This window comes from Periophthalmus magnuspinnatus, chromosome 3 (genome assembly GCF_009829125.3).
Source record: "Periophthalmus magnuspinnatus isolate fPerMag1 chromosome 3, fPerMag1.2.pri, whole genome shotgun sequence".
NCBI lineage: Eukaryota > Metazoa > Chordata > Actinopteri > Gobiiformes > Gobiidae > Periophthalmus > Periophthalmus magnuspinnatus.
The window spans coordinates 24,719,994-24,747,819 of record NC_047128.1 but is presented as its reverse complement, the minus strand read 5'-3'; the positions used below and the strand labels follow the sequence as shown (position 1 = coordinate 24,747,819).

At 40.6% G+C, this 27,826-nt stretch overlaps 1 protein-coding gene across 3 annotated transcripts in view; it reads left to right on the top strand.

The window, feature by feature from the left end:
* phkb (phosphorylase kinase, beta) overlaps positions 1-27,826 on the top strand; it is a 101,068-nt gene that overhangs the window by 40,583 nt on the left and 32,659 nt on the right. For all 3 annotated transcript variants that reach the window (XM_033983740.2, XM_033983732.2, XM_033983748.2), the window contains 4 exons: positions 5,731-5,788; positions 7,575-7,652; positions 9,111-9,269; positions 9,590-9,684. In XM_033983740.2, the coding sequence (XP_033839631.1) occupies positions 5,731-5,788; positions 7,575-7,652; positions 9,111-9,269; positions 9,590-9,684 (390 nt within the window). The remainder of the gene's footprint in view (positions 1-5,730; positions 5,789-7,574; positions 7,653-9,110; positions 9,270-9,589; positions 9,685-27,826) is intronic.

Genomic DNA, 27,826 nt, shown 5'->3' with positions numbered 1-27,826 from the left:
CCCCGCCCCTCCTCCCCCCTCCCCCTTCTTCCCTTTAGTCCTCCAGACCCTTCACCTCCTCACTCTCTCCTTTATTCACTCAAACCCCACCCCTCCTCCCTCCTCGCTGTTCCCTTTATTCCTCCAGACCCCGCCCGTCTTCCCTCCTCACTCTCTCCTTTAGTCCTCCAGACCCAGCCATTTCTCCCCATCACTGTCTTCTTTATTCCTTGAGACCCCGCCCCTCTTCCCCCCTTACTCTCCCCTTTAGTCCTTCAGACTCCAGCCCTCCTTTCCCCTCACTAGCCCCTTTGGTCCTCTAGGCAGTGCCCAATTTACCTCTTAGGTGTTTCAATCCAATCCACTTTATTTCTGCTGAACATTTTCTAAACAAGACAGTTTCCAAAGTGTTGCACATAATAGCCAAGTTAGCCAAGCCTAAAAGTCAGCAGAAATACCTTTCAGACAAATTGAACTATTAAAATCAACCAGAACAATAAAAGAAATAAAAGCCACAAATTGCATTAAAAAATATATAAAAACAGCACAAAGAGGAATAAAACTGATTAAAAACTCAAATAAATAAATATAATGAGAAGATTGTAAGACAGAGGACCACAAGGACCACACAAAAAAGCCAGTGTAAAAGTAGGTCTTAAAGTGAGACTGTAAGGGCTGTTCAGACGTGGGGGACAGACCCTTCCAGAGTTGATATAGCTGACCACAGAGACGACCCGGTCCCCCCTGGGTTTAAATATTGTCTTGGACACTTAGTTTAACAGTTAACAGCCAAAGACTAAGATAATAAAGCCCCTAATACAACATACTCATACCCAGTCGAACACAACGTTTAATCCCTGTGGCTTTTCACTCCTCATTGTAAAGTGTTTGTGTGTGTTCCAAGAGAGCTACTTGTATTGGATATATTTGTGTGACCATGCATTCATTGGCCTTTCTTAAAATCCCCTGTCAACCTAGCAAAATAGCACTTCACAACTGAACTGAAGAGTACATACAGTGAGTGAGTTCAAGGCCGGGTGCTTAATGCAATAGAAGTCAGTGCTTTAGCCTCGGCGCTAACCCTGCAGCATTAATGAGCTAAGGGAGCAAGTGTTGGAAGCCACACAAGAAGTGGGCTTTAGGGTATTTTAGGAAACACGGCTTGTTGGAAACTTCACACTTTTGATGACCTTTCAGGCGATTCAGATTTACACAATATTACAGCTTTATCAATGTTAATGCCGTGTCTTAATGGGGATAATTTTTCTTTCAATTATAATCCATGACCTAAAATAAGGGTCATTCTACATCTGAAAATAAGACTATGCTGTTTAAAGAGGTGGGATTATGCAAAATCAACTTTTTTGTTTTCTACCATGTTTTAACGTTGTTTCCTTATCAAAAACATGAAGTGTTTTTATATGCCATCCATGCATTTTTTTTGTAATCTTGCAATTTCTCCCAGGCCCTATTCGAACCCCTCTTAAAGTTGGCAGTACTAGTCCAGCCTCTTGGACAAGGCTCAGCCCGCAATCCTAACTTAACCAGAAAACTCACTGCAACGCTCCAGGCCATGCCCCTGCACTGCCATTTTTCATAAATATACAAGCGCATGCGAAAAAATAATATACTTCCACTTGACAAACCTGATGTGACGTGCAGTAGTTCCATTAGGAGGATGAACACTGATTTTGTTGTGATGGCTCTGTGATGATGGAGTGACTTAGCGCAGGGAGCAAGGGGCGAATAGCATGTGGCGTTCTAAATAGAAGTGTAATACCCTCTCGTTGATTTGATATGTAAAATCTATTCCCATGTTTGAGCTAATACGAGCTTATTGCATTTAAAGAATTTCGACAATAAAGAAGAGTCCTACACCTGCGCTATATAAAGACTTTGTAGCCAATGGGGACCAGTTCTCAATGTGCTTTAGTAGGACTTGACAGATTGCTGCTTGTGGCATGCACAGCTGCAGTGTGCCTATGAATAATGCTCGAAACAATATCCTCCTTTTAGCAAATGAAATTGCTATGGGCTGTTGTAGATTTGCAAAATTGTCAGAAACGAAAGTTGAGCTAAGGCAAAAGTAGTGTTGAATAAGTTCTGTTCTGCTGTGATGTCCTAAAGCATAGCCAACTAACATTTGCAACTAATGGTATTTTATCCTATTAAGCTAAAAAGTATAAAATTTGGTGGCAATTGGTTTTGTTACACGTTATGTAATTTTTAACACAAAATAATGCTGGTCTCCTTATCGTGTGATCCTATAATAATTCTGATATCGATTTACATATCCTAAAACTGTTTTGGGAACGTCCAACTTTCTGAAATATCAATACATGCGCAAATGAGTATCTGGTTTCAATGCAAATTTTAGAATTGCGTTCGATTTTTTCGTTGTACCTTTGTACAACCCTAGGGGCACATCTTTGCAGAGTTGTCCATGTAAGCATCAGGCCGTGCAATTTATTAAAGAATAAATTGATGCCAGTTTCATAACTTACTGGAGACTTACAATCCCACTGATGCTATTTCCTTCCTGTCTACTTACTGTAATATATTTGCTTCTACATCAGCACATACTGCAAATGAAACGACTTGTAAGGGAAGACTGTGCCAGATTAATGCTGCACACTTTCTCATAAATATCAAGATGGTTGGATTTCCTAAAGTCTTCTATTACTGAACAATGATCAGTAGTGTCTAGTACTGTGAAAATCTAACAAAGACTAAATCAGGACATGCACATTTTATTAGATCCAAATTAAAGGTGCACTACGTAACTTTTCTGTTGGGGTTGGGTCCAAAACCATGGAAATCTCATCATGTCATTATAATACGTTATTACCCTGTCTGGAATGTTCCACAGTATGTAATTTATCTAACTTGCATTTATTCAGTTGCAGGTGTTTATATTGCTTAAAAAGGCCTTGAAAAAACATGTGAAAGTTACATAGTGAACCTTTATGGTGATTTTTAGTTACATTTTTAAAAGTTTTTTGTTGGTAGTATTTTGTGTTATGTGTTATGACAAAATGTTTTTGTGATATTTGGAAATGCCTCCCCTCACTTGTAGTATGGCACTGTAATTCTGTCTTAAGTTTTTGGCAGTAGCAGAAGATGCGGTCACATGTGGATGGGAGGCCTCGGGGTTGTTTAGGAGGAGCTTGTGGTGGGACAGATGCCTCGGCACTCTGTCTGTTTAGCAGTGAGGGGGTGCAGCCGCCTGTGTGATAGACAGTTTTAACAATCAGTGTAGCTGCTGGAGCACAAAGCACCAGGGATCCCTGCCTGTTTACTGCCTAGACAGGCCAAAAAGCACAGGCCGCACGGGGTGACTGCTTTAGCTCCCTCCCGGGCCAACTTTTTTCACCTCTTTCTTCCAACTGTTCTTGCCAGATAGTATCTCTTTCAGAACAGCATGCAAGGCCACAGAGAGCAGATTTTATCATTTTTTGCCAAAATAAGAAGGTAGCTGTAGTTGTAGAAATGTATATAGTTTAGTGCCCTATTAAGTCATATCTATAGGCCATAAAAGGCATAAGAAAGTATCAATTGAAAGTACTTAACCTATAGGTACAGCTTGCTTTCAAATACTTGCTCTGTGCATAATACTTAACAGCCCTGCTTCCTTTTTTATTAGTTCCACCATTTTGCTGTGTAAGCCTATTCAGCACTAGCATAGCCACTTTAAGACCTATAATATTGGATTGGATTTATACAGCGCCTTTCTAGACACTTGTAGTGCTGTCCTTTATTTATTTACTCCACAGTTACACACTGGTCACTTCTGTAGCTGTATTAACAGAGAGGTTTACCATGTGTTGCTCAGAGACAGAACGGCAGCATGAATGACCGGAGCTGTTAACTTGAAAACTACCACTACATGACATCACAAGGTGGAACAGAGCATTTTTAGCTTTTACCTAGACAGACAAATAATAAAGAGTTAATCAAAGCATGAAACAAAATACAGGTATGTTTTAGAGGAGGTAACAACGTTGTAACATGGTGTAAAGCTCACAAGAATCCATTTTGTTTAATATAGGACCTTTACATGTTGGAAGACATGTGCTGGCTGTATTTCAGTTCAATTTTTATTTTACTGTAATTAGATTATATACCAAATTATATTTATTATTTTAAAAAATCTAATTACAAACCAGAGGCCGATGTGGCTGAATCATAACTACTGGATTCTGCTTGACTCTACTGTCACCCTGACACATGACACAGCCCTATGTGTGAACAGTGACTGAAATCTATAATAGGATTTCTGGATGAGCAAGATTCACAGATTAATGCAACAACTCATCGCATCAGTTCACGTTGTGCAAAATTGTCTCCCACTGCTGCCACACGCTCCCTCTGAGTTCTCCAGGCTCAGTCAACCGAGGCATTTCACAATAAGACATAGGCTTCTAGTGCACATTGATTATCCAGGCAGTCAATCAGGTACTCAATCAACAGCTCAGTGTTTGTAAATGAAGGAAAGCTTTAATTAAAGTTAAAAGCTGGACATGTGACAAGAACATAACGAATGCATGCTCACGGGGGGGGACTGTAGAGACACTGAAAGCTAGTAGCAACTGGCTAAACATAGACCATGCTTCTTTATCACAGTTATTATACACATTCTTTACATAAATTACACCATAGTATATGTGATTTAGTTTGTTATGCTTAACTGCGTGCTCTTGTTTACCATCCAGTAATTATTCACTTATTCCAGGTCAATGAAAACACTGCTTCATTTGTCAGTTAAAGAATGTAAAGAGTTTGCGACTACGTGTGGAAGCCAAGTTGTGCTTGTTTAAACACAGCACAAGTCAATGGTATAGATCCCCCGCTCTTGAGTTGGATGGCTGTAATGAATGTTTACTGTTGTCAATAGTGTTAAAGGACTTAAAGGAGCTGGCCATAAGACTTGGATTTTAAATTTCATAAACTTGCAAACTGTATCCCAAGATATGAAGCAGATGTTCAAATCAAATTGCTTTTATTTATAACAATTCTAATGCCATTTGATTACAAAAAACATTGCACAGGGATATGTTATAATTTGGTGTTTTCAAGACAATAATCCAGTAAGATAGCAGAGAGCCTCACGTGAGTCTTTGATTTGCTTTGTCAGTTTCAATGCTGAAAACCAGTTGGTTTACACCTAAAAGCGCTCTCTGATCTGAATCCTCACTACCTAAACCGCAGCAGGTGCAGTCATTAATCAGTGCTAGTGCAGCTTCTGCAGCTCAGTGAGTTAATTCTTGAGGTTCTGAGCCTCTTCTGTCTATATACTGAGAATGAGAAAAACTTGTGTCCTCTATCTGCAGGTACAGGCACTGGCAACCCAGGTCTAGCTGTGAGTGTAGTTACTTTTTTTTTTTTTTTTTTTTTTTTTTTTTTTTTATTAATAAGAGCGCAGGACAGTTCCTTTAATATTTGGGTGCATTTTAAAATTCATCATGTTTCTCTATTTATTATTAACTTTGCATTTTTTGTAAATGGTGTGTAGTTGAGAAGTTCTTTGTGGGCAACTTTCTTTTAGCAATGCAAATCATCAACAACATAACTTTCAGCATTCTGAGTGTATTGAATGGAGATTCTATATACCCCCTACGCCAGCGCATATGCTATACTGTTTTGTATTCACTGCTGCTAAAGTTCAGCCACCCTTTTCTGTTAAGTCCTTGAGCTGGTCCCCTCTGGTGTAATAGAAAAGCAGTAATTCCTCTTCTCTCTGTCTCTTCACAGCTTTTTGATGGAATCGAGTGCGAATTTCCCATATTTTTCATCTACATGATGATTGACGGTAAGTCTTGTTGAATCCACAGCCTCTGTAATGTCACCTCCAGTGTGTTATCTGGGAAATGGGAGAAACACTACTTGTTGCATTTGACAGGAAATTGCATTTTGTCATTTTCTGGAAGGATTTATAGGTGTTTGGAAAAAGGTTGCAAGGTGTGAGAAATACAACGAAGGGAACATATGGGAACGGTTAGATTTCAAATAGGGCTATGACTTCCACACACAAGGTGAAGGCTTTATAGTTGAATTATATTGTAGTGTAAAGAATATTCATTCATCCCTTATATAAACCCCATGGAGCAATATACAGGCAAGGCAATGCACACACCCATTTGCTTAAGAACGGCACACCAATACCTCACCTTTTTCCTTTAAAACATGTCTGTGTAATCCCTCAGTTGTTCAGGTATAATCCATGATAAAAGAAAAATTAAATTACGTCAACTGGACAAAAAGTTTTTAGAGTGAAGACATTTCACTGCTCATACAAGCCACTTCACTTCTCATCAGACTGCTGGTGGACACTGCCTTATATCTGTCTGAGAGGAGGAGCTAACTACACAGAAACTAATGTACCTATTTGTTTGAATTCACTAAATGTGAAGTCTGCTTGAGTCACAATTTACATAATCATTCAGGTCCCTAATGGATGCTCTCACACCTCGTAGCATACTGGCTATCACTGTTGTTTTCCTTGTTTTGCTTTAGGTCTGAGGATGGAAATATAAATAGGAGATAAATGATGTCTAAGGCCCATTCCTGTTTAAAGCTGGATTGTCTTTCCTAACAAAAAGTTCCTATTTAACTCCCCTTTCAAACCATTTCTTTTCTTTTCCTAAGATCTGTACCTGACTATCTTCAAAGGGGTGGTTAGGGGTTTTGAGACGGAGAGGTACGGCAAAGAAACGTCTTCACTCTAAAAAGATCCAGTTGACATCATTGAATGTTTTTTTTTTACTATTTAAAAAACAAGTAGGGATCTATTTTTTTTTTCTTACTTTCCAAAATCTTCAAAAATAGAGTAACTCTAACATCAAACTAAAGGTACCACTTCAAAATACTATACATAATTCATAACTTGCAATGTATGCTTTCAGTTTAAAGTACTATACATGATTTGTACTGACTTAAAATGTGATAAACAGAATAGTTCATTTTAAACTGTTTCCAATGGTCCAAAGTTATTCCACACTTAGCTTATACATTCTGAGCATCCTAGTTATTCACTGCAATCAATTTCTAAGCTCTTTTCACAACTTTCAGAGTCCAGAGCAGAGTTTACTGTCAGGATAAATCTAATCTAATAACATTAGCATCTTAACGGCACACTTACAGTTTTGCGGGGAATAAAACACTCTGTAATTAGATGCGGACAGCAGACATTGGTCTCACTTTTACTGTAAGAGCTGCTTTTACAACATATCTGTACTGGGACAAAACTGATTTTACTTTATTACATGGAAAAAAATATCTTGTACAGCCCCTTTAAATGCTACATTACTTGGCCCAATATATTATCCCTAAAATTCTCTCTTGTACCAAATTTCTTATAGGCTTAATCACTTTTTATATTGTGTTTATCTCTAACCTTGATTACTCTTTACTAATGGCACTTCACTTCAAGTATTTTGGTTGTTGTATCTAAATGTTACTGTTTGACATCACTTTAAATATATTTCCACTTATGTTAGTAGGATTTTTGAGGTTTTATTATTATTCAATTATTTGTACATCAACATAAGTGCATTTTAAGTGGTTTTTTTGTGTGTGTGTGTGTGTGTGTATTGCAGGTGTCTTCAGAGGCAACAAGGCCCAAGTCAAAGAATACCAGGAGCTGCTAGACCCTATCATCTTCCACTCAAACGAAGGTGGGAAATACTATGGATCAAACAATGGCAGCGAACAAATGGTGCAGATATCTAAAGTTATGGATATACCTCTATTCCCCCTGCCTTTCTTCAGTACTGCAAACTTTTCTCTTATTAAACTCAATCATCCATATTCATAGCACTCCTACTGTGACTGAGATTCACAAGGGCGTAACATCTGAATGAAGTCAGCCTTTTTCAGCATGACGTTCCTCTATACCTGCACCAAGGGAAGAGACACTTAAATGATAGGGATGTCAGCTGCTTTGAGTCCTATTCAGAAGAACAGGAGTAATTGAAGAGGAGAGAAAATAATGATGTGCTGGCTTAACTTAGCCCAGATGTCTCGACCGTGTCTTTGCACTGGATATGTGTGAATTAACAAAACGCCTTCAAGTTAATTGGAGGGCTTTAAGTATTTTTCATTTGCCTCTAATACCAGGTCCACTGAACGTGTGGGGTAACAAACTGAGAATTATCACGCATGAGAGAGAGATATCTTAATAGAATGTGTTTCACTGAGGTTAATTGCATTGTTTGTTGATGTTGTTAAAAGCGCTGTACCTCATTTTTACAGTCTTAAAAATGTGAAACGCTAACGGAGCTAGTTCGTTTTAAACTGTTTGCAGTTTGTTCTTACTTACCTTATCAATTCTGTCTGTTCCGTTCCATCCCAGTTATTCACCGTGATGCGTTTATAAAGGTTTTTCAGAGCTTTCAGAGGACAGAGTAAAGTTTTGGTATCACAACACAACTAAGATGAGACAAAGTTTCTTCAGGTACATGGGAAAAAATCAGGTATAGGCTCTTTTAAATTGATCAAAATAAAGCTATATTCAAATTTTTTCTCATAAAAAATCTTAAAATGGTATTCAACACAAAAAAATAAACACAAACAATATAATACTACAGATAATTTGCTTATTTATTGGACCAGATTATTGAAATTGTTGAGAACCAACACATTACTTTTGATTTTTAGTTTTGTTTTTTTTTTTTAGTTTTTTTCAAGGATGAATGAGTATGAATGAATGTATGAGAGCTGTATCCCTTATGTAAGTTGGGCAGTATAGACTCTCTAACTCAATGTAAATGAGATTAGAAAAGTAATGATATTTGGAACACACATAGATTGTAAGCAACACAGAGAATATTGCAGATAAATTTGAGTTCATATGCTGTAAGAGAGGATGCAGTTACAGCTAGGACACGTTTCAGACCTTCTGGTGATCACTGGCTATGTATAGTTGAACCTATAATTTCTCACATTTATGATAATTATATGCACATTTTCTACACTATCTGAGCCTGGCTTTGTTTGAACATAATGGATTTTTAAAAATTGTAATAGCCTGTGTATTTTTCTTTCTTTCATTTTTTTGGATGTAATTAACTAAAAAAGATCAGGACTCGGCACTATATCTCACATTGTTTTTTTGTTTTTTTTCCTAATCCAAGGCCACTCTATCATCCCCAAGTATTACTATGTCCCGGCGGACTTTGTGGAGGCAGAACAAAACAAACATGGCAGCCAGAAGCGTTTCCCTAGCAACTGTGGACGTGACGGAAAGGTCTTCCTGTGGGGTCAAGCGCTGTTCAACATCGCCAAACTGCTGGGTATATGGACTCTTTATTCTCGCAGTATTAATCTTATAGCTTATTAAAATGCAAATCAGATCTTTGAAACTGCAGGCTTAATAAATCTGCCATAGAGCTTAATTTATCATAATGCATCCTAATCTTTCTTTACTCGCATTAAAACATGTGTGGTCAATTATATGTTTCTGTAGTGCTAATGCAAGCTAATGAAAATCCATTGATTTCCTTTATATACTGTTAGCCTTGTCGTGCTTGTGGATGTTGTATGATATCTCTGTCCATCTCTCCTCTGTTCTACGTCTGACCGGGTGTGGGTGGGCGTTTTGTGTGCATTGCAGTGGATGAGCTAATTAGCCCAAAAGATATCGACCCCATTCACCGCTACGTGCCACGGCAGGATCAGCGCAACGTCAGCATGAGATACTCCAATCAGGTATGCTTCATGCAAGGTTCACGTCTACTCTAATATCGGACCACTTATTCCCCCACATGGAAGTCTATTCATTGATTTTGGCCTGTCTTTTCATATTTTTCCATGAATTGTATAAGGGTGAAACATAACGGTGCAGCATGTTCAGTTCAATTTTATTTGTATAGTACATTTAAAATACAACTTAAGCTGCCCAAAGTGCTTCACATAAACAACAAACAAAAACTGATACACATAAAATACGACACATAGGTAATAAAACAATAAAACACCAAGATATCCTGCCTAGCTAGAACCAAATGCCAGGGAGAAGAGGGGGGATAAACTGCTCTACAGACTGAGAGAATCTAACAGGCAGAGGTTCTGTAGTGTGGGTGCTGCCACAAAAAGGCTCTGTCTCCTCTGGTTTTGAGCCTGGCACTGGGGACAGCCAGCAGGAGCTGGTTAGCTGACCTCAGGGCTCTGGGTGGACTATAGGGCTCCAGTAGCTCTCTCAAATATAGAGGACCCATAGAATGCACACATTTAAACACAATCACTAACATTTAAAATTTCACCTCATATGATGTAGGGGGCCAGTGCAGGTTGCACAGGCGTAATGTGCTCTCATCTCTTAGGCTTTGTGAGCAGGCGATCTGCAGTGTTCTGGACATTTTGCAAGCGCTGCAGGGAGCTCTAGCCCCACTTACAAAGAATTACAATGATCCAGGCGTGACATTACAAGTGTGTGGATTGTTTTTTTCAAAATCCACCCGTTGAAGGTAGGGCTTTACTTCAGCAAGGAGCCTCAGCTGAAAAAAGCTGGACTTTATGATGGAGCTAATGTGCCTGTCCAGTTTGAACAGAGTCCACAATCACCCGAAGATTCTTTACTGCAGGGCAACAATAAGAGGACAGAGAACCAATCACACTGTCATGCCCAAGCAGTGGGTCAGTTTGCCCCAAAACCACAATCTCAGTTTTATTTTGATTTAAGTCCAGGAAGTTTGTTTGCAGCCAAGTCTGGACATCTCTGAGGCAGTCCTGCAAAGCTCTGACTGTGGTCTGGCTGTCATATTTCTGGAGAATTTATGACTTTTGATGTATCTATCATGCTTTTATTCAATTACGGATGTTTTTATTAGTGAAAAAATACCATGAAAAACATGTATTCTTGCTGCAAGTGGGGTCACCTCTCCACAGATCTTACCTGTAACTTGGCCTGGTAGCTTCACCTGCTTTTTGCCGTGGAGTTAGATTAGTTTAAAAAATGTACTTGAAGTAAAAGTATTATTAGTATTGTTGAAAAGCAATTGAATTGATCTTTTTTTTGTTTACTCTAATGAATATGCTAAAAATGAACCCCTCAGGCTTTTCATCAGGTCTCAATAATAAAAAATACTTTTATTTTTCAGTCCAGTTCAAAAATGTAGAGGAGTAGAAAGTACAGATACCTGCTTTCAAATGTAGTGAAGTAAAAGTAAAAGTACCCACTGTAAAATCTAAAGTAAGTAAAGTACAGATACCTACAATTTTTCCTTAAGTACAGTACTTTACTACTTTTAATTTGTTACATTCCCCCACTGATACTTCATCAGGATATCCTCAAGCCACATCACATAATCTTCATCCTGGTCAAATTTAACAAAAGATTCATATTCATGGGGATCACGATCTAACAACTAATCTATTCGTCAAATAAAAGAAAGAATAATTGCTAAATGGGTCAATTATCAAAGTACTCATGAACATTACCACAGAGAAAAGAAATAAAGATAATAAAACAATGCATTTTTAATGGTCCAGCATTGAACATTCTGCTTGATCCACAAGGGAAATGATCTTTGGGCACACTTCTTATTAATAAAATCGACCGTGCTGTTCTAAAGCTTATGCCAGTATGAAAACATTATTTGTGAAAAGTGCTATAAGGGTTCAAGCATATGGAATGGAATAATTATTACCCACCAGACATCCCTAAGATTTCCATAAACATTTAAGGCTTTTGTTTTATGTAAAATTAATGCTTGTGAGCTTTAAGCCATGTTATTATCCAAAACATACCCAAAGTTGTGTTTTGTTTCATTTACGCATGTTAATCCTTTATTATTAGTCTGTCTACATCTCCAAAGCTGAAAATACTCTGTTCCACCTTGTGATGTCATGATGTAGCAGTTTTCAAGTTAATATCTGCCTTTTACCTTTTGTTTAGTAGAGATTGGCAATTTTAGGGTTGAAATTATCCAAATGATTCTAGTGAAAGTGTATGGACAAGGTGGAGTGTTTTAGAGAAGAACTTAGCCTAAACATGCAGGGTTTGTGCGTTAAACGTGTGAGTGAAACAAAACACAACTCCAGGTATGTTTGTGATGAGGACACAGCATTATAACATAGATCATAAAATAGGGTAATATATAAAGCTGGCTACCGCAGCGCATATGACCACTGTCTAAAGTTGAAATGTTAAGAGAGGAGAGCAGATTTCAACTGTAAAATAACCATACCCCAAATATTATGTAGATATCAGACAAGCCCAAAGCTAAAATACAAAAAACCAACAGCATAAAAACAGGTATTTGCCTTCTAAAAGAGCGCCACGCTGTGTAAACAACAATTTCATATCAGGGTCTCCACCGTGCTTGGTTTTGGTGGGGGAAGAATAATACTGCATTTTCAACTTTTTTCTTTTTTTGATGTATCACTGAATGTGGCGTGGTATTTTGTCGCTAGGTGTTTTCATCTTGATAACACCTTGTAGAAAGTGGATTTGGGGCCGGTTTGACAGCTTGTTGTGCGTCTGACTTCTGATAGCGGCAGCCTCGGCACATCCAGCCACAAAAGAAGAGATCTCTTTTAGTTTGACGCAACATATGAGAGTAACTTAGAGAATGCATTATTTCTTGCTCTCTTAGAAAATCTGGTAACACTTTATAGTAACTACACCTTAAAGGGCCTGTACCTGGTTTTAATTTATTCTTGTCAAGATAAATGCTCTTTACATCATGCATTGAAAATAATTTAAACTGTAAAATATAATCTATTCATTTTACAAAGCATTTTCTCAGGTAAAACTAAGCTACTGACAGGGTCACCTTTTTCGTCCAATTAGGCACTTTCTTACTAAGGATTATGGGAAATGAAGACACTTAATTCTCTGTCACGGTGCAATATCACAGTGGCAGAAAAGACTAACTTGACTCTCTCACTCACGGTTTGAAATCAGGTACAGGCTCTTTAATTAAATAAAACGTGAACAAGTACTTAATTCTTAATGGGTCTCTACTGCGCTATTTTTTGATCTATGTTATAATGTTGTTTCCTCATCAAAAACGTACCTGGGGCTCAGACAGAAAACATTTTGTTCCACCTTGCAATGTCATGTAGTAATACAAGAAGCACTCCACTGTGTTTTTAAACTTTATACTACTTTATTACAATCACTTGGATACTCTGGAATTGCAAATCTCGACTGAACTAAAGGTGTAATGTAGATGCTAAAGCTCGCAAGAATCCATTTTGTGTACTATAGGACATTTAATAAACAAACAAGTTATGAAGAATAATCCATGCTTAGTAACTACTTAATAAATCCCCTAACTCCTAACCGTAACCCCTGAATTAAGATGTTACTAGCCTGAATAATTCCTACCAAACTATTTTATTTCATTATGAATTAAGTGTTTATTTCTGTACTTTATTAAGACTATAAATAGTGTAGTTATTATAAAGGATTACATAAGATTTTTACTGATGAGACTTACATTTTTGCTTTGTTATATCTTGTTTATCATTAATTTTTCTTAACTAATTGGCTTTGTTTTCTTAAATGCATTTACTACAGTTTATGTAGTAGTTTTTGAAGTACAGTACAAATTTAAAAATATTACCTTTCATAACGACTTAATTAATTGCAAACAAATTCAGAAAAAGTTTTGTTGTACCTAAAAAAATATGCAATTTTTGGCCTGTATTAGCTATAATTACATTTTCTCTTACCTTATTTATCAAATTTAATGAATGTTTAAAAGTAATTTAATAGACTCAGACTTACAGAAGCATATCCAAGCCCCAGATTAGTCAATGTGTTGTGTTCACTATCCCAAGGTTCTATTGATCAAAATACATTTATCCTGCCTCGCCTGTCTATATTTAGTTCACCTCCTCTCCCCTTATAGAGGAGCGTGGTTACCTAACAGTGAGCAAATTACAGTTCCGCAAATTATCTACATCTACAAAGTTATGGTACCTACAGTGATAAACATGTCTTTATTTTATGTTCGTAAACGCAAGTTAATTGAAGGCTGCACAACAACCTCGGATAACATCTGAGGTTGTTTATTTCAGTCGGAGGATCAATCTCTCTTTGCATAATACCCCCTCGTTAAGTTTAAAAATATGCAGCAATCGATTTTATGAGCTTTCTACCATGTTATAATGTTGTTCCCGCTTCAGAAACATGCGTAAAGAGGTTTTAATATGTCATCCATGTATGTTTGAGTGTTCGTAATTTCTCCCAGGCTCTATTCGAACCCGTCTTACAACAATTTGACAAACCTGATGCGATGTGTAGTTGTTTCATTAGTGGGATACACGCTGATTGTGTTGTGATGTCGGTTTGTGGGATGAGTGAGCGGAGAGCAAAGTGAGGGGAGACTCAGATGCTCAAAAATGAAAGTGAAAGTTATAAAACATGTTAATATTGTTGTTTTGGGTGAATATACTATTTCCAAAACAAAAGGTAACACGGTGGTCTATATATATATCGTGTTAGCAGTTAATACCACTGTTACTGCGGGCCTAGGCCAAGCGCTTTTACCCCTGTACAAGCAAAATACCCCCGCTTTACAAAATGGAATTGACAATGATCGTATTTTAGTACATTTCGCTCCACAAAATTCTTGCAAATATAAAATTACCTTGACCTTTGAGACGTTATCAGTGCTTCGTAAAGCTTAGCAGATTTATTTTGTGTATAACAAAAACACAGCAAATCCTCACACTCCTAACATGGTTGGAGCCAAGGGAAATTCGGGCGTGTTGTTCATTTTATTTTGCTGATGTTAAATGCTAAGCTGCCAGGGTCAAATGGACACACGATCTGAAGACCCCTCATTGTGTATTCCATCTGTGGCTCGACACTTCACTGGCCTGTTCCCTTTTTGCTTTTCGAAACAGTTTACTTAATTTCTATAGCGCTTGTTCTGGTGCTACTTTCCTATTATCCCCAGAGGTCACAATTTTCTTTAAGTTACAATGACATCCATTCATCTTGCCTATGAATGTGGCGTGAGGGAGTGATTGGTGGTCTGAGAGGCCGATGGTCCAGAATGTTAAAGCGTGCATCAGGGCAGCTGGGGCTACAGAAGTGACTTACCAGTGAGTGTAGTAGCCCGCTGTAATGTTCTGAAGCTTTTCAAGTTTGAAAAGCAATATACTCTTTCCAAGCCTATTATATATTTTAAAAACTCCATCCATCCACTGCATATAATAAAAAAACTGACCCTACCCCTATATCATAGATAACTTCACAGATTAAAGCAACACCATGTAACTGGAGTTTGCACGTCATCTGCATGAGTAGGTGGAAAGTTAAAAAAACATACATTGGAGCATTCCCCATAGAAATAGATGAGGTTTTATGCCATACTTTGGAATACTATAGCCAAAGAACCACATTTCCATAGAGACAAGAAGATGGAGGCCAAGAGTCAAGACCCAAGAGTAAGCGTTAGGTTTGTGAAGTTGCAAGCCTGCTCACAATAAGGAAGCATGTTTTTGTCAGTTTTACAATGCAATAAAAACATCCAAAATGAAATAAACGTGCTTTTATTTTGATCTATTGTTTGGCAAAAAATGTACATGCTGCAGCTTTAACTTAATTGATTCACTCGGTCTGCATTGTTGACTCCTATAATTGTAATTTGTCTTTACATTTCACACATTTCTTTTTGCAGTGCTGGAGTTGCATTTTGCCTTTAGCCACTCTTTCCTTTCCCAGTCACAGTTAGAGGTCTGACTATAACAGAAGAGTGGAAGTTTACTGCTGTGATTTAGAGAGCATGCATGTAATGTGTGTGTGTGTTTGTGTGTGTGCGTTCTTATATGTGTGCGTGTAGCAGCTGTCTCACTGCCTCTGCATCACTGAGTGTTTGGTCTGAGGCAGGAGAGCCACATGGGCGTGCTGAGCCTTCACATGCTGTTAGGCCTGATAGGTCCGCCCCCGACTGCCTCGCCCATTCTGTGAATTATTTTTAAATGCCATCTAACATATGGAACACATGCAGAGACAAAGATTTCATCTTTGCATATTTTAGCTTTAAATTAAATGCCTTTTGTATGAGAGTGTGGTAACGTTATATGTAATAGTTATGCCTAAGCAACTGAAGTGTTTCTCTGAATATGCCTAACTGCAGGCATAGAAACATAAACAAAGCTTTGCCAATTGAAACATGCCTTGACCTTGACCTTTGGCTGCTTTTATTTAAAAATGTTTGTTTCTATATATATTGTAGCTTTAAATATGCACTTTGTAACTTTTCTGGTGGAGAGTCAGTCACCTGTTTGTCTCTATGGAAATGTCATTGCGTTGCCTGGAATGTTCCTTGGTATGGCATCAAATGTATCTGTTGCCCACGTGGCACCCAGTGGTGCTGTCAGGTTTTCTGGGCCCAGTGAAAAAAAATGTCTCTGAATGTTTTTTAGGGTATTTTCTTATCAGTAAAAACATGTGTAATTGAAGTAATGCAAAATATATGTTAAATGCCATATAATTTTCCACACAAAAGGCAACATCTCCATGGAGATGAGGAGGAGGCAGACCCCCCCCAGCATAAAAGTTACATAGTGCAGTTCCTGTTTGTTTTCTGCAGAACACAGCACTTAATGTTCTTCATGTCTAGATAGCACACCAATTATTTCTAGATATCTAAACTAAAATCAAATCTTATTTTACAGCACTTCCCCGTGTATTGTGCCGGCACTTCATAATGCATTAAATTTGCATTATGACTGTACGTAGACATTACAGCCGACGTGAGACTTGGAACTCTAGCACTCAGGGGCGGTGGAAGTTAAATGGAAGTTGTGATTTAACTGCTGAATGGAGCATTTAATTTTAATGTGTATTGGGACCTGATTCTATGGAAACCTTTCTACAAACTGTAATGAACTGTGAGCAGAATAAATAGAACATGACGGTATAAAAATCAAACTCGCTGCTGTCAGCACCTCCACGCTCTAATGGCAGCTGAAAGGCGGATTATTTTATAAGCTCGACCCTCTGGATAGGCACGCTTTTCCTTGATGTTTAGCAGCTAACAAGTGCGTTGGGCATTTTCTGCATGAGAGACAGACTCCCAGGGCCGTGAGTGTGAGTCAGATCAAACGCACCCCTGGGCGAGTGGCGTGACATCGCACCCACTATAATGCACAGCGGGCATAGCAAACCAGGGAGCCACAGAAGTCATGAGTAGCTGTAAAAGTGAATTAGTTGCCCGCCTTAATCTACTTAGCTATTCAACTGTTCACCCTATGCTTTTCATTCAATCCCTTCCGCCTGTGCTGTTTGACTTTTATTCCATACAATTACATCAGAAAGCCCATCTTGCCTCTTGTAATGCAAAGAATAACAGTCAAATTGACCTACCTTGAGACTGTGTCATTGTAAAACTCTTCATAAAACCCCATAGGCTCCTTGTCAGATTTCTCAGTTCATACACACCCACAAACATATATTCTGAACTCTGCAAGAACAAGGTTAATGGAAAAGTTGAGGAAGTGGTTTGGCGGCGGGGGCCCGTCAGGCATCAATCAGAGATAAGACATGGGTCAGGAGAGGCCTCTGATTGGATAGTAGAACATGGGGAGCAAACACTAGTGCTCCCAGGCAGGACAGATGAGGAAGGGGACGAAGACGGAGGAAATATTTTTTATTCTTGTAAAATTGTTTCACTCAATAGTATTAAAATGATCTGGATTCACCGTCCAACTTTCTCTGTTCTGACATTGATAAAGATTCTTTGGCTTACTTAAACTTTTTTGTTACTAAAACAGCCTAAAACGGTGTTTTTATAGCATTGTCTACTGTTCTAGTCTTTTTGCAGCTTTAAAAAGAGTGTGTGCCGCTTACATTGGCCACTGCTATTTCAAGTACTATGTGACATCACACAGGACTGCTCTGATTAAATTGAGTGGGGTGAAGGAGCTGGGTCTGGACATCAGCCCTATTTGAAATGTGGTTGTGAATGGAGTTTAGGTGTTTAGTCCAACTTGAGTACTTGCCGATACGCAATGTTAGCCAATAATAATATTCAAGAACTACTTGACATCACACAGGACTGCTCTGATTTAAGTTGTTGGGGTGGAGGAGCTTGGTCTGGACATCAGCTCTATTTGAAATGTGGTTGAGGGCGAAGTTTAGGTGTTTAGTCCAACTTTAAGTACTTGCCTCCACCCAATATTAACCAATAATATTATTGTAGGGACTGTTATTTATCTTGCTGCAAAACATACAGAACAGCTATATATAAAAGTTAAAACATAATGAGCCATGGATCAACATCATCCATTAAATAGCATGGCAGCAAATTTGCGTCAAATGAGTAATGTGTCTCGCACAGCAACACACAACACAACAGTATTCACTGGTCTAATCTGGGATCAAATTGCAAATCTTTTGGTAGATGGGCAATTGTTCTAAGCACAAAGCCATGAAGAAGCATAAGTCAGTAAAAAAGAAATGGGAGCTATGATTGTATTTTGTTGTTAACCGTATCAAGTGAAAATGCATTTCCGGTTCAAGTAATGTGCTATTGAAAAAAGGTGTATAAGCCACATTACTCTTCCATTTGAAGTCATTGTTCCGTTAATATTACTCGATCACTCTTTTCTTTTTGTGTAAACCCTTTGTAAAGTGAGTGTTCTGTCTAGTCGTTTGGCCCTTCCACCCTCTCTATGTTCACATCCATGCCCCGCTGTGTGCCAAATGGCCCGGTGGCAGGAGCAAATGTCGGCCCAGCAGTTTGCCATAGTGACAGCCCCAGAGAGACGCTCGCTGCTGCCCTCCACCTGCGGCTAAAGGAACATCATTCACACTCACTTAGTATACATTACATTGCATTAACACTCAGCTCAGCTCTACTTATGCTTAACATTTGTAACATAAAGCGCATATGGATGGACAGAATGAACTGAAAATAGTTAAAACAAGTCATTTAAAGGTGGACTATATAACCTGTAACTTGGCTTGGTGGCTTTACTGGCTCGTCCCCATGTACCCCATACCGTAGAACATTAAAGCAGACCTATTATGTAAAATTGTCTTTTCAGCACTTTTAACCATGTTATAGTTGTTTCCCCTTCTCATTTACCCCCTCAAGGTTGTTTTTGGAGTGATTTGTGCATGTTTGAGCAATCTTTAATCGCTTGTTTTCAAGATGCCATATTGCCGATCAATCTCCGTTTTCACCACCACTGGCAAACACCCACTGCTCTGTACTTACATTGTTCTTCAATTTTATTTTCTTAAGTGATGATGCACGTAGGATTCAGCAGCATTGTGTAGTTTTGTACAAATTTAAAAAATTCTGCTATTCGCTATGCGCCTCTTTGTTGTGGTGATGTTTACAGCACCGTCAGCTCAGATTGGGCACCACACTTTTCTAACACGGAAGTCAGCAGACTTTTTTTCTTAAGGAATTTTAGATGAATATTAAGATTTAAAATGTGCAAATTATAACAATGATCCACGTGTCATAGATCATAACTATAGAGCAGACACAATCATAACATTTTTTCTTTAAACAAAGCACTAACATATCATAGAGACAAGCTGATGGTTTACCCTCCACTTGATAAGTTATGTGGTGCTCCTTTAAAAACAAGAAAACAAGCTACTGTGCCTGCTTCACTCTGTAATATCGGCATTCACCACCACACATACCTTATATAACTTCTATCTTACATTTTATCTTTGCTTTGTGTAAACTCTCAAAAGTTACATGTTGCAGTGTGTTACTGGAGGTCCCATTAGCTCAGCTCTTCTTGTTAGACTAACTGTCTTTCCGTGTTACTGGTCTGGGATTTTACAGGTCACAAAACTGACAAGAACAAGCGAAGCACATTGTCAGGATACACAACCTTAAGGATAGACAACAGCATTAGCCCAGACAGGATCAGATATAGAGACCTGCTGTGCCCAATTCATCCCAATCCTCTGTACAACACTTGAATGCCACATTGCTCATAGGTTAAGGAGGATGGAGGGAGACTGCTGGTGGATTCACTACATGAGTTTGGGCTTTAGAGTGAAGCCAGGTGTGCGGAGAGCAGGCTCACAGCTGCTGTTAGGAGCATGTTGGTTGGTTGCTGCTGACAGTGTACAAGCACAGATTCTCACCTGAGGGGGCTTTCACACCTGCATTCACTAGTGTTATCCACTGTTCAAAATACAGCAAGTACACAAGAAAATTGACTTTTCGGATACATCCGAAAGAATAACAAGAAGTCATGAATAAGAAATGTGGCCCGTAGCACTCACATAGGATACTGTTTTTAAGCAGTAGGCTTTGTGCTTTATATATAGTAAAGTATATTATCGGCAATACTCAAACGGCAGCTTGTGCTTTAGTACACTTTTAAACTGGAACTGGAATGTTTCTAGTGAAAGGTTTGCCATTTGCTTGACTCCATGGATATGTTATTGCATTGCCTGGAATGTTCCACAGTATGACATTTTATCCTCCTCTAATGCAGTGGTTCTTGACCCTGAGAACCTCTATGTGGACCCCAGGGGGTCCCCAGATGATATAGTCAGAAACTGAAAATGTCTTGGACAGTAGAGAGTCTTAAACATGACCTGTCTACGTCACCAGATACCAGATAAACATTTTTAAATCAATTATAAATTGTACTGATAATGATGGACATGCTGATTTATTCTTGATCACAAAAACATTGGACGTGATGGCCATGTTATTTGTTAAGATTTGGTGTCTTGGTTCTCAAGAAGATTATCCAATGAGAAAGCAGAATGAGCCTCACATGAGTCAGTGCTGAAATCCTGTTGGTTTAAGCCTAAATGGACTCTCTCTCTGATCTGAATCCTCATTACCCAAACCCCAGCACCTGCAGCCAATCAGTGCCAGTGCAGCCTCTGCAGCTCAGTGAGTGAATTCTGGAGGTTCTGAGCTTTCACATGGTGCATGGCCTGTCCATATACTGAAAATGAGAAAAAAAAACAAAAAAACATGTGTCCTATCTGCACGTTAAAGCACTGCCAACACAGGTTCACTTGTGATTGTAGTACCATTTTAAAAACATAAACAGCACGGGCTGCATATAGTTCCCTTAAACAAGACTTTATCCATTTCAAATACAGTGGTAAAAAATGATTTTTATTTGTTGGCCTAATTCATCCAATTTAATCCTTGGTCTTCAACTAAAAATGTTTGAGAACCACCGCTGTAATAAATGCTACAATAATGCAATAGTCTGTTGCCCGCTTCAACTGTCAGTATTCGTAATGTTCCTCCTGATCAGCGCCTCTATGTAAAGCCGTCTATTTATCCTCACTGCTATCTGTATAAATCAACCAACTGCTTCATATCTTCTCACACACATACAAGCTTACCGTAAACCTTCTCACAACATAAACATCACCTATATGCGGCATGTTGGTTCATTTCCATACCTCCCTATTTATTCTCTGCCGCAGTACCATCATTATGTTCTCACGTCACACACCCCCACACACCGAGCCCCCAGTAATCAGGCCACTTATCTCCCCCCGTGCCTTCAGCTCTCTAGGCATGATATCAAATGGGGCCGCCCTGACAGGCCCCCGCTCCTGTGGCTAGCTCCGTGCCTCTCTATAATATCAATTGATTTTTTTTCTTTTGCTCATAGGGATTCTCTTATGAGGAATAATGTTTCTGAGAAGCTGTCTTGGTCTTTGTACAATTACATCACACAGTTCAATTCTATCATTCAGGTTTTTATCTCCAGTATGTGGTCTGTCGTGTTTTTTTCCCCCATGAGATTACGCTGTAGTATTAGACTTGAGTAAAAGAACGGTGAAAGTTTAAAAGTATTGAAAGTGATACCAATGCAACAAAAATGACTTTATTATAAGAGGTTATGTACAACAATGTGGCTCCTATTCCTACTACACCTACTGATGTGACTACTAGTAAAATCTAACCTATATCTAATCTAATGTACATATATGTAAACGTCATATATTACACAAAATAGGCTCTATTACAATAACATACCTGGAGTTGTGTTTTGTTTCATTCACGCATGTTTCAGTAATCCTTTATTATTAGTCTGTCAACATGTCCAAAGCTCAAAATGTACAGTTCCACCTTGTGCCGTCATAAAGCAGTGGTTTTCAAGTTAACACCTACCTTACCTTTCAGTAGAGATGGGCAGTCCCATCCAAATGATTCTTGTGAATGTGTATGGAATTTAAAAACACAGTGGAGCACTTCCTGTATTACCACATGACATCACAAGGTGGAACACAATATTTCCATTTGAGAGAAGAACTATGTCCACTTATATACATACAGTTTTTGGTACAGCTATACATAGAGTTAGTGCTACACATATCAACGTGACTTCTGTTAGAAATTTAAACAACAAACTATTTAAACAAGTTTATCACCCCAGCTGGGGCGGGTGCGGAGAGATCCGGGTAGCAGTCGAAGGCGGGGACCTCGACGACCGGATCTCCGGACATGGAGACTAGCTCTGGGGACATGGAATGTCACCTCGCTGGGGGGGAAGGAGCCTGAGCTTGTGCGGGAGGTTGAGCGTTACCGGCTAGATATAGTCGGCCTCACCTCCACGCACAGCTTGGGCTCTGGAACCCATCTTCTTGAGAGGGGTTGGACTCTCCATTTCTCTGGCGTTGCCCGCGGGGAGCGGCGGCGAGCTGGTGTGGGCTTGCTCATTGCCCCACAGCTCAGCCGCTGCGTGTTGGGATTCACTCCGGTGAACGAGAGGGTCGCGTCCCTGCGCCTTCGGGTCGGGGACAGGTCTCTCACTGTTGTGTCGGCCTACGGGCCAAACAGCAGTGCAGAGTACCCGGCCTTCTTGGAGTCCCTGGGAGGGGTACTAGACAGTGCACCAACCGGGGACTCCGTTGTTCTCCTGGGGGACTTCAACGCCCATGTGGGTAACGACAGTGACACTTGGAGGGGCGTGATTGGGAGGAACGGCCTCCCCGATCTGAACCCGAGCGGTGTTTTGTTATTGGACTTCTGTGCTAGTCACAGCTTGTCCATAACAAACACCATGTTCGAGCACAAGGGTGTCCATCGGTGCACATGGCACCAGGACACTCTAGGTCGGAGGTCGATGATCGACTTTGTTGTCGTGTCATCTGACCTCCGACCGCGTGTCTTGGACACTCGGGTGAAGAGAGGGGCTGAGCTGTCAACTGATCACCACCTGGTGGTGAGTTGGATCCGCTGGCGGAGGAGGAAGCCGGACAGACCTGGCAGGCCCAAGCGTATTGTGAGGGTCTGCTGGGAACGTCTGGCGGAGCCCTCTGTCAGGGGGGTCTTCAACTCCCACCTCCGGGAGAGCTTCTCCCTGATCCCGGGGGAGGTTGGAGACATGGACTCCGAGTGGGCCATGTTCTCCACCTCTATTGTTGATGCGGCTGCTCGTAGCTGTGGTCGTAAGGTCTGTGGTGCTTGTCGCGGCGGCAATCCCCGAACCCGGTGGTGGACACCGGAAGTAAGGGATGCCGTCAAGCTGAAGAAGGAGTCCTATCGAGCCTTGTTGGCTCGTGGGACTCCTGAGGCAGCTGATGAGTACCGGCAGGCCAAGCGTGCCGCGGCTCGGGCAGTCACAGAGGCAAAAACTCGGGGTTGGGAGGAGTTCGGGGAGGCCATGGAGGAGGACTATCGGACGGCCTCAAAGAGATTCTGGCAAACCGTCCGACGCCTCAGGAGGGGAAAGCAGTGCTTCACCAACACTGTTTACAGTGCGGGTGGAGAGCTGCTGACCTCGACTGGGGATGTTGTCGGGCGGTGGAAGGAATACTTTGAGGATCTCCTCAATCCCACTGTCACGTCTTCCGAGGAGGAAGCAGAAACTGGGGACCCAGAGGCGGACTCGTCCATCACCCTGGCTGAAGTCACTGAGGTGGTTGGCAAGCTCCTCGGTGGCAAGGCTCCGGGGGTGGATGAGATCCGTCCTGAGTACCTCAAGTCTCTGGATGTTGTGGGACTGTCTTGGCTGACACGTCTCTGCAACATCGCGTGGCGGTCGGGGACAGTACCTGTGGAATGGCAGACCGGGGTGGTGGTCCCTCTGTATAAAAAGGGGGACCGGAGGGTGTGTTCCAATTACAGGGGAATCACACTCCTCAGCCTTCCCGGTAAGGTCTATTCCAGGGTGCTGGAGAGGAGAATCCGACCGATAGTCGAACCTCGGATTCAGGAGGAGCAGTGTGGTTTTCGTCCTGGTCGTGGAACACTGGACCAGCTCTATACTCTCCATCGGGTCCTCGAGGGCTCATGGGAGTATGCCCAACCAGTCCACATGTGTTTTGTGGATCTGGAGAAGGCATTTGACCGTGTCCCTCGTGGTGTCCTTTGGGGGGTGCTCTGGGAGTATGGGGTCCGGGGCTCTTTGCTAAGGGCTGTCCGGTCCCTGTATGACCGGAGCAGGAGCTGTGTTCGCATTGCCGGCAGTAAGTCAGACCTGTTCCCGGTGCATGTTGGACTCCGCCAGGGCTGCCCTTTGTCACCGGTTCTGTTCATTATATTTATGGACAGAATTTCTAGGCGCAGCCAGGGGCCGGAGGGGGCCTGGTTTGGGAACCACAGGATTTCATCTCTGCTGTTTGCAGATGATGTTGTCCTGATGGCTTCTTCGAGCCAGGACCTGCAGCAGGCACTGGGGCGGTTTGCAGCCGAGTGTGAAGCGGCTGGGATGAGAATCAGCTCCTCCAAATCCGAGGCCATGGTTCTCGACCGGAAAAAGGTGGTTTGCTCTCTCTGGGTGGGTGGTGAGTCTCTGCCCCAAGTGGAGGAGTTCAAGTATCTCGGGGTCTTGTTCACGAGTGAGGGAAGGATGGAGCGTGAGATTGACAGGCGGATCGGTGCAGCGTCTGCAGTGATGCGGTCGCTGTATCGGTCCGTTGTGGTAAAGAAGGAGCTGAGCCGGAAGGCGAAGCTCTCGATTTACCGGTCAATCTACGTTCCTACCCTCACCTATGGTCATGAGCTTTGGGTAATGACCGAAAGGACAAGATCGCGGATACAAGCGGCTGAAATGGGCTTCCTCCGCAGAGTGGCCGGGCGCACCCTTAGGGATAGGGTGAGGAGCTCGGTCACACGGGAGGAGCTCGGAGTAGAGCCGCTGCTCCTACACGTTGAGAGGAACCAGCTGAGGTGGCTCGGGCATCTGCTCAGGATGCCTCCTGGACGCCTCCCTAGGGAGGTGTTCTGGGCATGTCCCACCGGGAGGAGGCCCCGGGGAAGACCCAGGACACGCTGGAGGGACTATGTCTCTCGGCTGGCCTGGGAACGCCTTGGGGTCCCACCGGAGGAGCTGGAGGACGTGTCCGGGGTGAGGGAAGTCTGGGAGTCCCTGCTTAGACTGCTGCCCCCGCGACCCGGCCTCGGATAAGCGGAAGAAAATGGATGGATGGATGGATCACCCCAGCTTTGAGTAAATTACCTTGTTACTGGTGAACTTTCCACTTTTAATATTCACTCTTTAGCATAATTGATTAAATGCATCCCTCATTCTATACTATAGTTCATTTTTGACCTTCTAAACTTTGCACAAGTCATTGCCTTTGCCCAGATAAAAATGCTCAGCATTCCTTTCATCTCCATTGCGGTTAAACTCCTGACACTTTCAAAAATATGCTAATCAAAATCTGAATCTTTGAGACCTTCTTTCTAGGGTCGATATAGAGCCTACAGTTTTTCTTCTGTGCTGCCCCATAAAAAAGAGGGATTATACTTGATTCAATCTACTTTTTTGGTGGTTTATAAATTCCAAGTCTGTAAAAAGTCTTTGGATGTGTGATTCCTTTGTGGGGCCCGCTCACTGGAGGCTGGGCCCCTGGAGCCACTCTTTGCAGGCGTCACATCGGGACACTTCTGACCTTGAAATTCTGAACCAGGCAAGATAAAACATCTCCTTCTATAGTACTTTGAAATGATATATTTTAAACTCTGAGACGATATTATCCCTACTTTCTTGAACAATGATTTCATATATATAATGGTTGTCTGGTATTAGTCTATGGGTAGATAAATGCGGGTTTTTTACATTTCTAATTTAAGGTGTTGGTCTTTAAAACAAAACTAGTGTATTTGAAATGCTTTGTAGCAGTTCAAAGTTATGCATTATGAGCACCACGATGAGTTTATTTCACACCATGCAGAGATCCAAAATGAGTTTTGCCGCCACACTAATGCAAACAATAACTAGCACACTAACAATGCACTTCCTGATTCGCAGCTGATGTAAGTCCTTTATAACTGGTTGCAGACAGCAAGCAAGATTTTGTAACTTTGAACTGTACAGCCACTTTAATAGCACTTTTGGCACACCACTGTGAATTCGTGGCTTAGCTAGCTTTTCTGTCTGGATTATGTGACATATAAGTCAAAGCAACGTTATGGAACCAAAGTCTCTGTGGCATTTGTATGGTTGGACAGCAGCCAGATTTTAAAGTCAGTGCTGGGTCAAGTGTTGCAGAAAAGTGAACGCAATCAACTCTGTGCAGTTGAGGTGAATTCAGGACACATTTTTCAGTTATTTTTTATTTTGTTTGAGTTTTTGCATAGTAAAAAGCATTTAAGTTGTTTATAGAAGCGATAGAAGTTTGTGTCCTCAATGTGCAAATAAGAAAATTGGTGTGTAAATTTGACATGTGAACACGCATCCAAAGACTTTTTACAACTGGAATAAGTTGTTTGGTATTTGATGATTTTCCGATCATAATGAGTGTCTCAGAGTGTTGAAATCCAGTTGCTTTAAAGCTAAAAGGAAACTCTGATCTGAATCCTCACTATCTAAACTCCAGCACCTGTAGCCAATCATTAATTAATGCTAGGGCAACTTCTGCTTAAATCTAGGATCCTTTAGGTTACTTTATATTTTTACACTAGATATTTTTTGTATTTTTATATTTGTCTCAATACTTGGTCTACGTCACAAATTTTTTAATACTCAATATTACATGTGGGGTTTTTTTGTTTTTTTTCTGAATACTAATCTAATCGCCTGGATCACTTCTCATATCCATTTAGAGTCATGTATTCTGCTTCTTAACCTGTCCGTTCCAAAAGCCTACTTATACATCTTGTCAAAACAGTGCAGTCATTAGTTAACATTTTCCATTTTTCATCTTTGTGTTCATATGCAGTCTTGACAGTGTAATACATTGTTCTGACATTCATTTACTCCTAAAAACAAATGTTATTCTTTGCATTTGGGACATGCAGAATGACTTGCCGTGCGTCACTGTAGTTAGCTGACTGCTACATTAGCATTAATCAGACAAGTTGATGCTTTGTCAGCACCCTGCTCCAGACCTGCTGTGTGCATCAATAGTGTTCACATCTGTCTCCTTCTGTGTGGGTGGAATTTAAGAAAAAAAAAAAAAAAAGGTTATGCAAACTTCCTTTTTTGTGGTACACTTATAAATAAAAAATGTGTTAAGTTTACAGTGGTCCAAAATTATTCCTCATTATGCATTTCAAACATCGTAATTATTCACCATGATTAGTGTTTTTCACAACTTTCAGAGTCCAGAGCAGAGTTTTGCCATCACGGTAATGCTAACAACGGCTAGCATGCTAACTGAGCACTTCCTGATTTTTGGTCAAGAAAACACTTTTAGATGCAGACAGTACGTAGCCGTCACATTTTGACCTCAAGAGTTGCTTAAAGGGGCTTTATTACACTATTTTCTGATTTATGTTATAATGTTTCCTCATCCAAATCATACCTGGAGTTTTGTTTTGCTTCATTCACACATGTTTAATACATAAACCCAAATATTCAGGCTGAGTTCTACTCTGTTCCACCTTGTGATGTCATGTGGTAATACAGAAAGTGCTTCGTGGTGTTTTAAACTCCACCTTCACAAGAATCATTTGGATAATTTCAGTCCTAGAATTGCCAA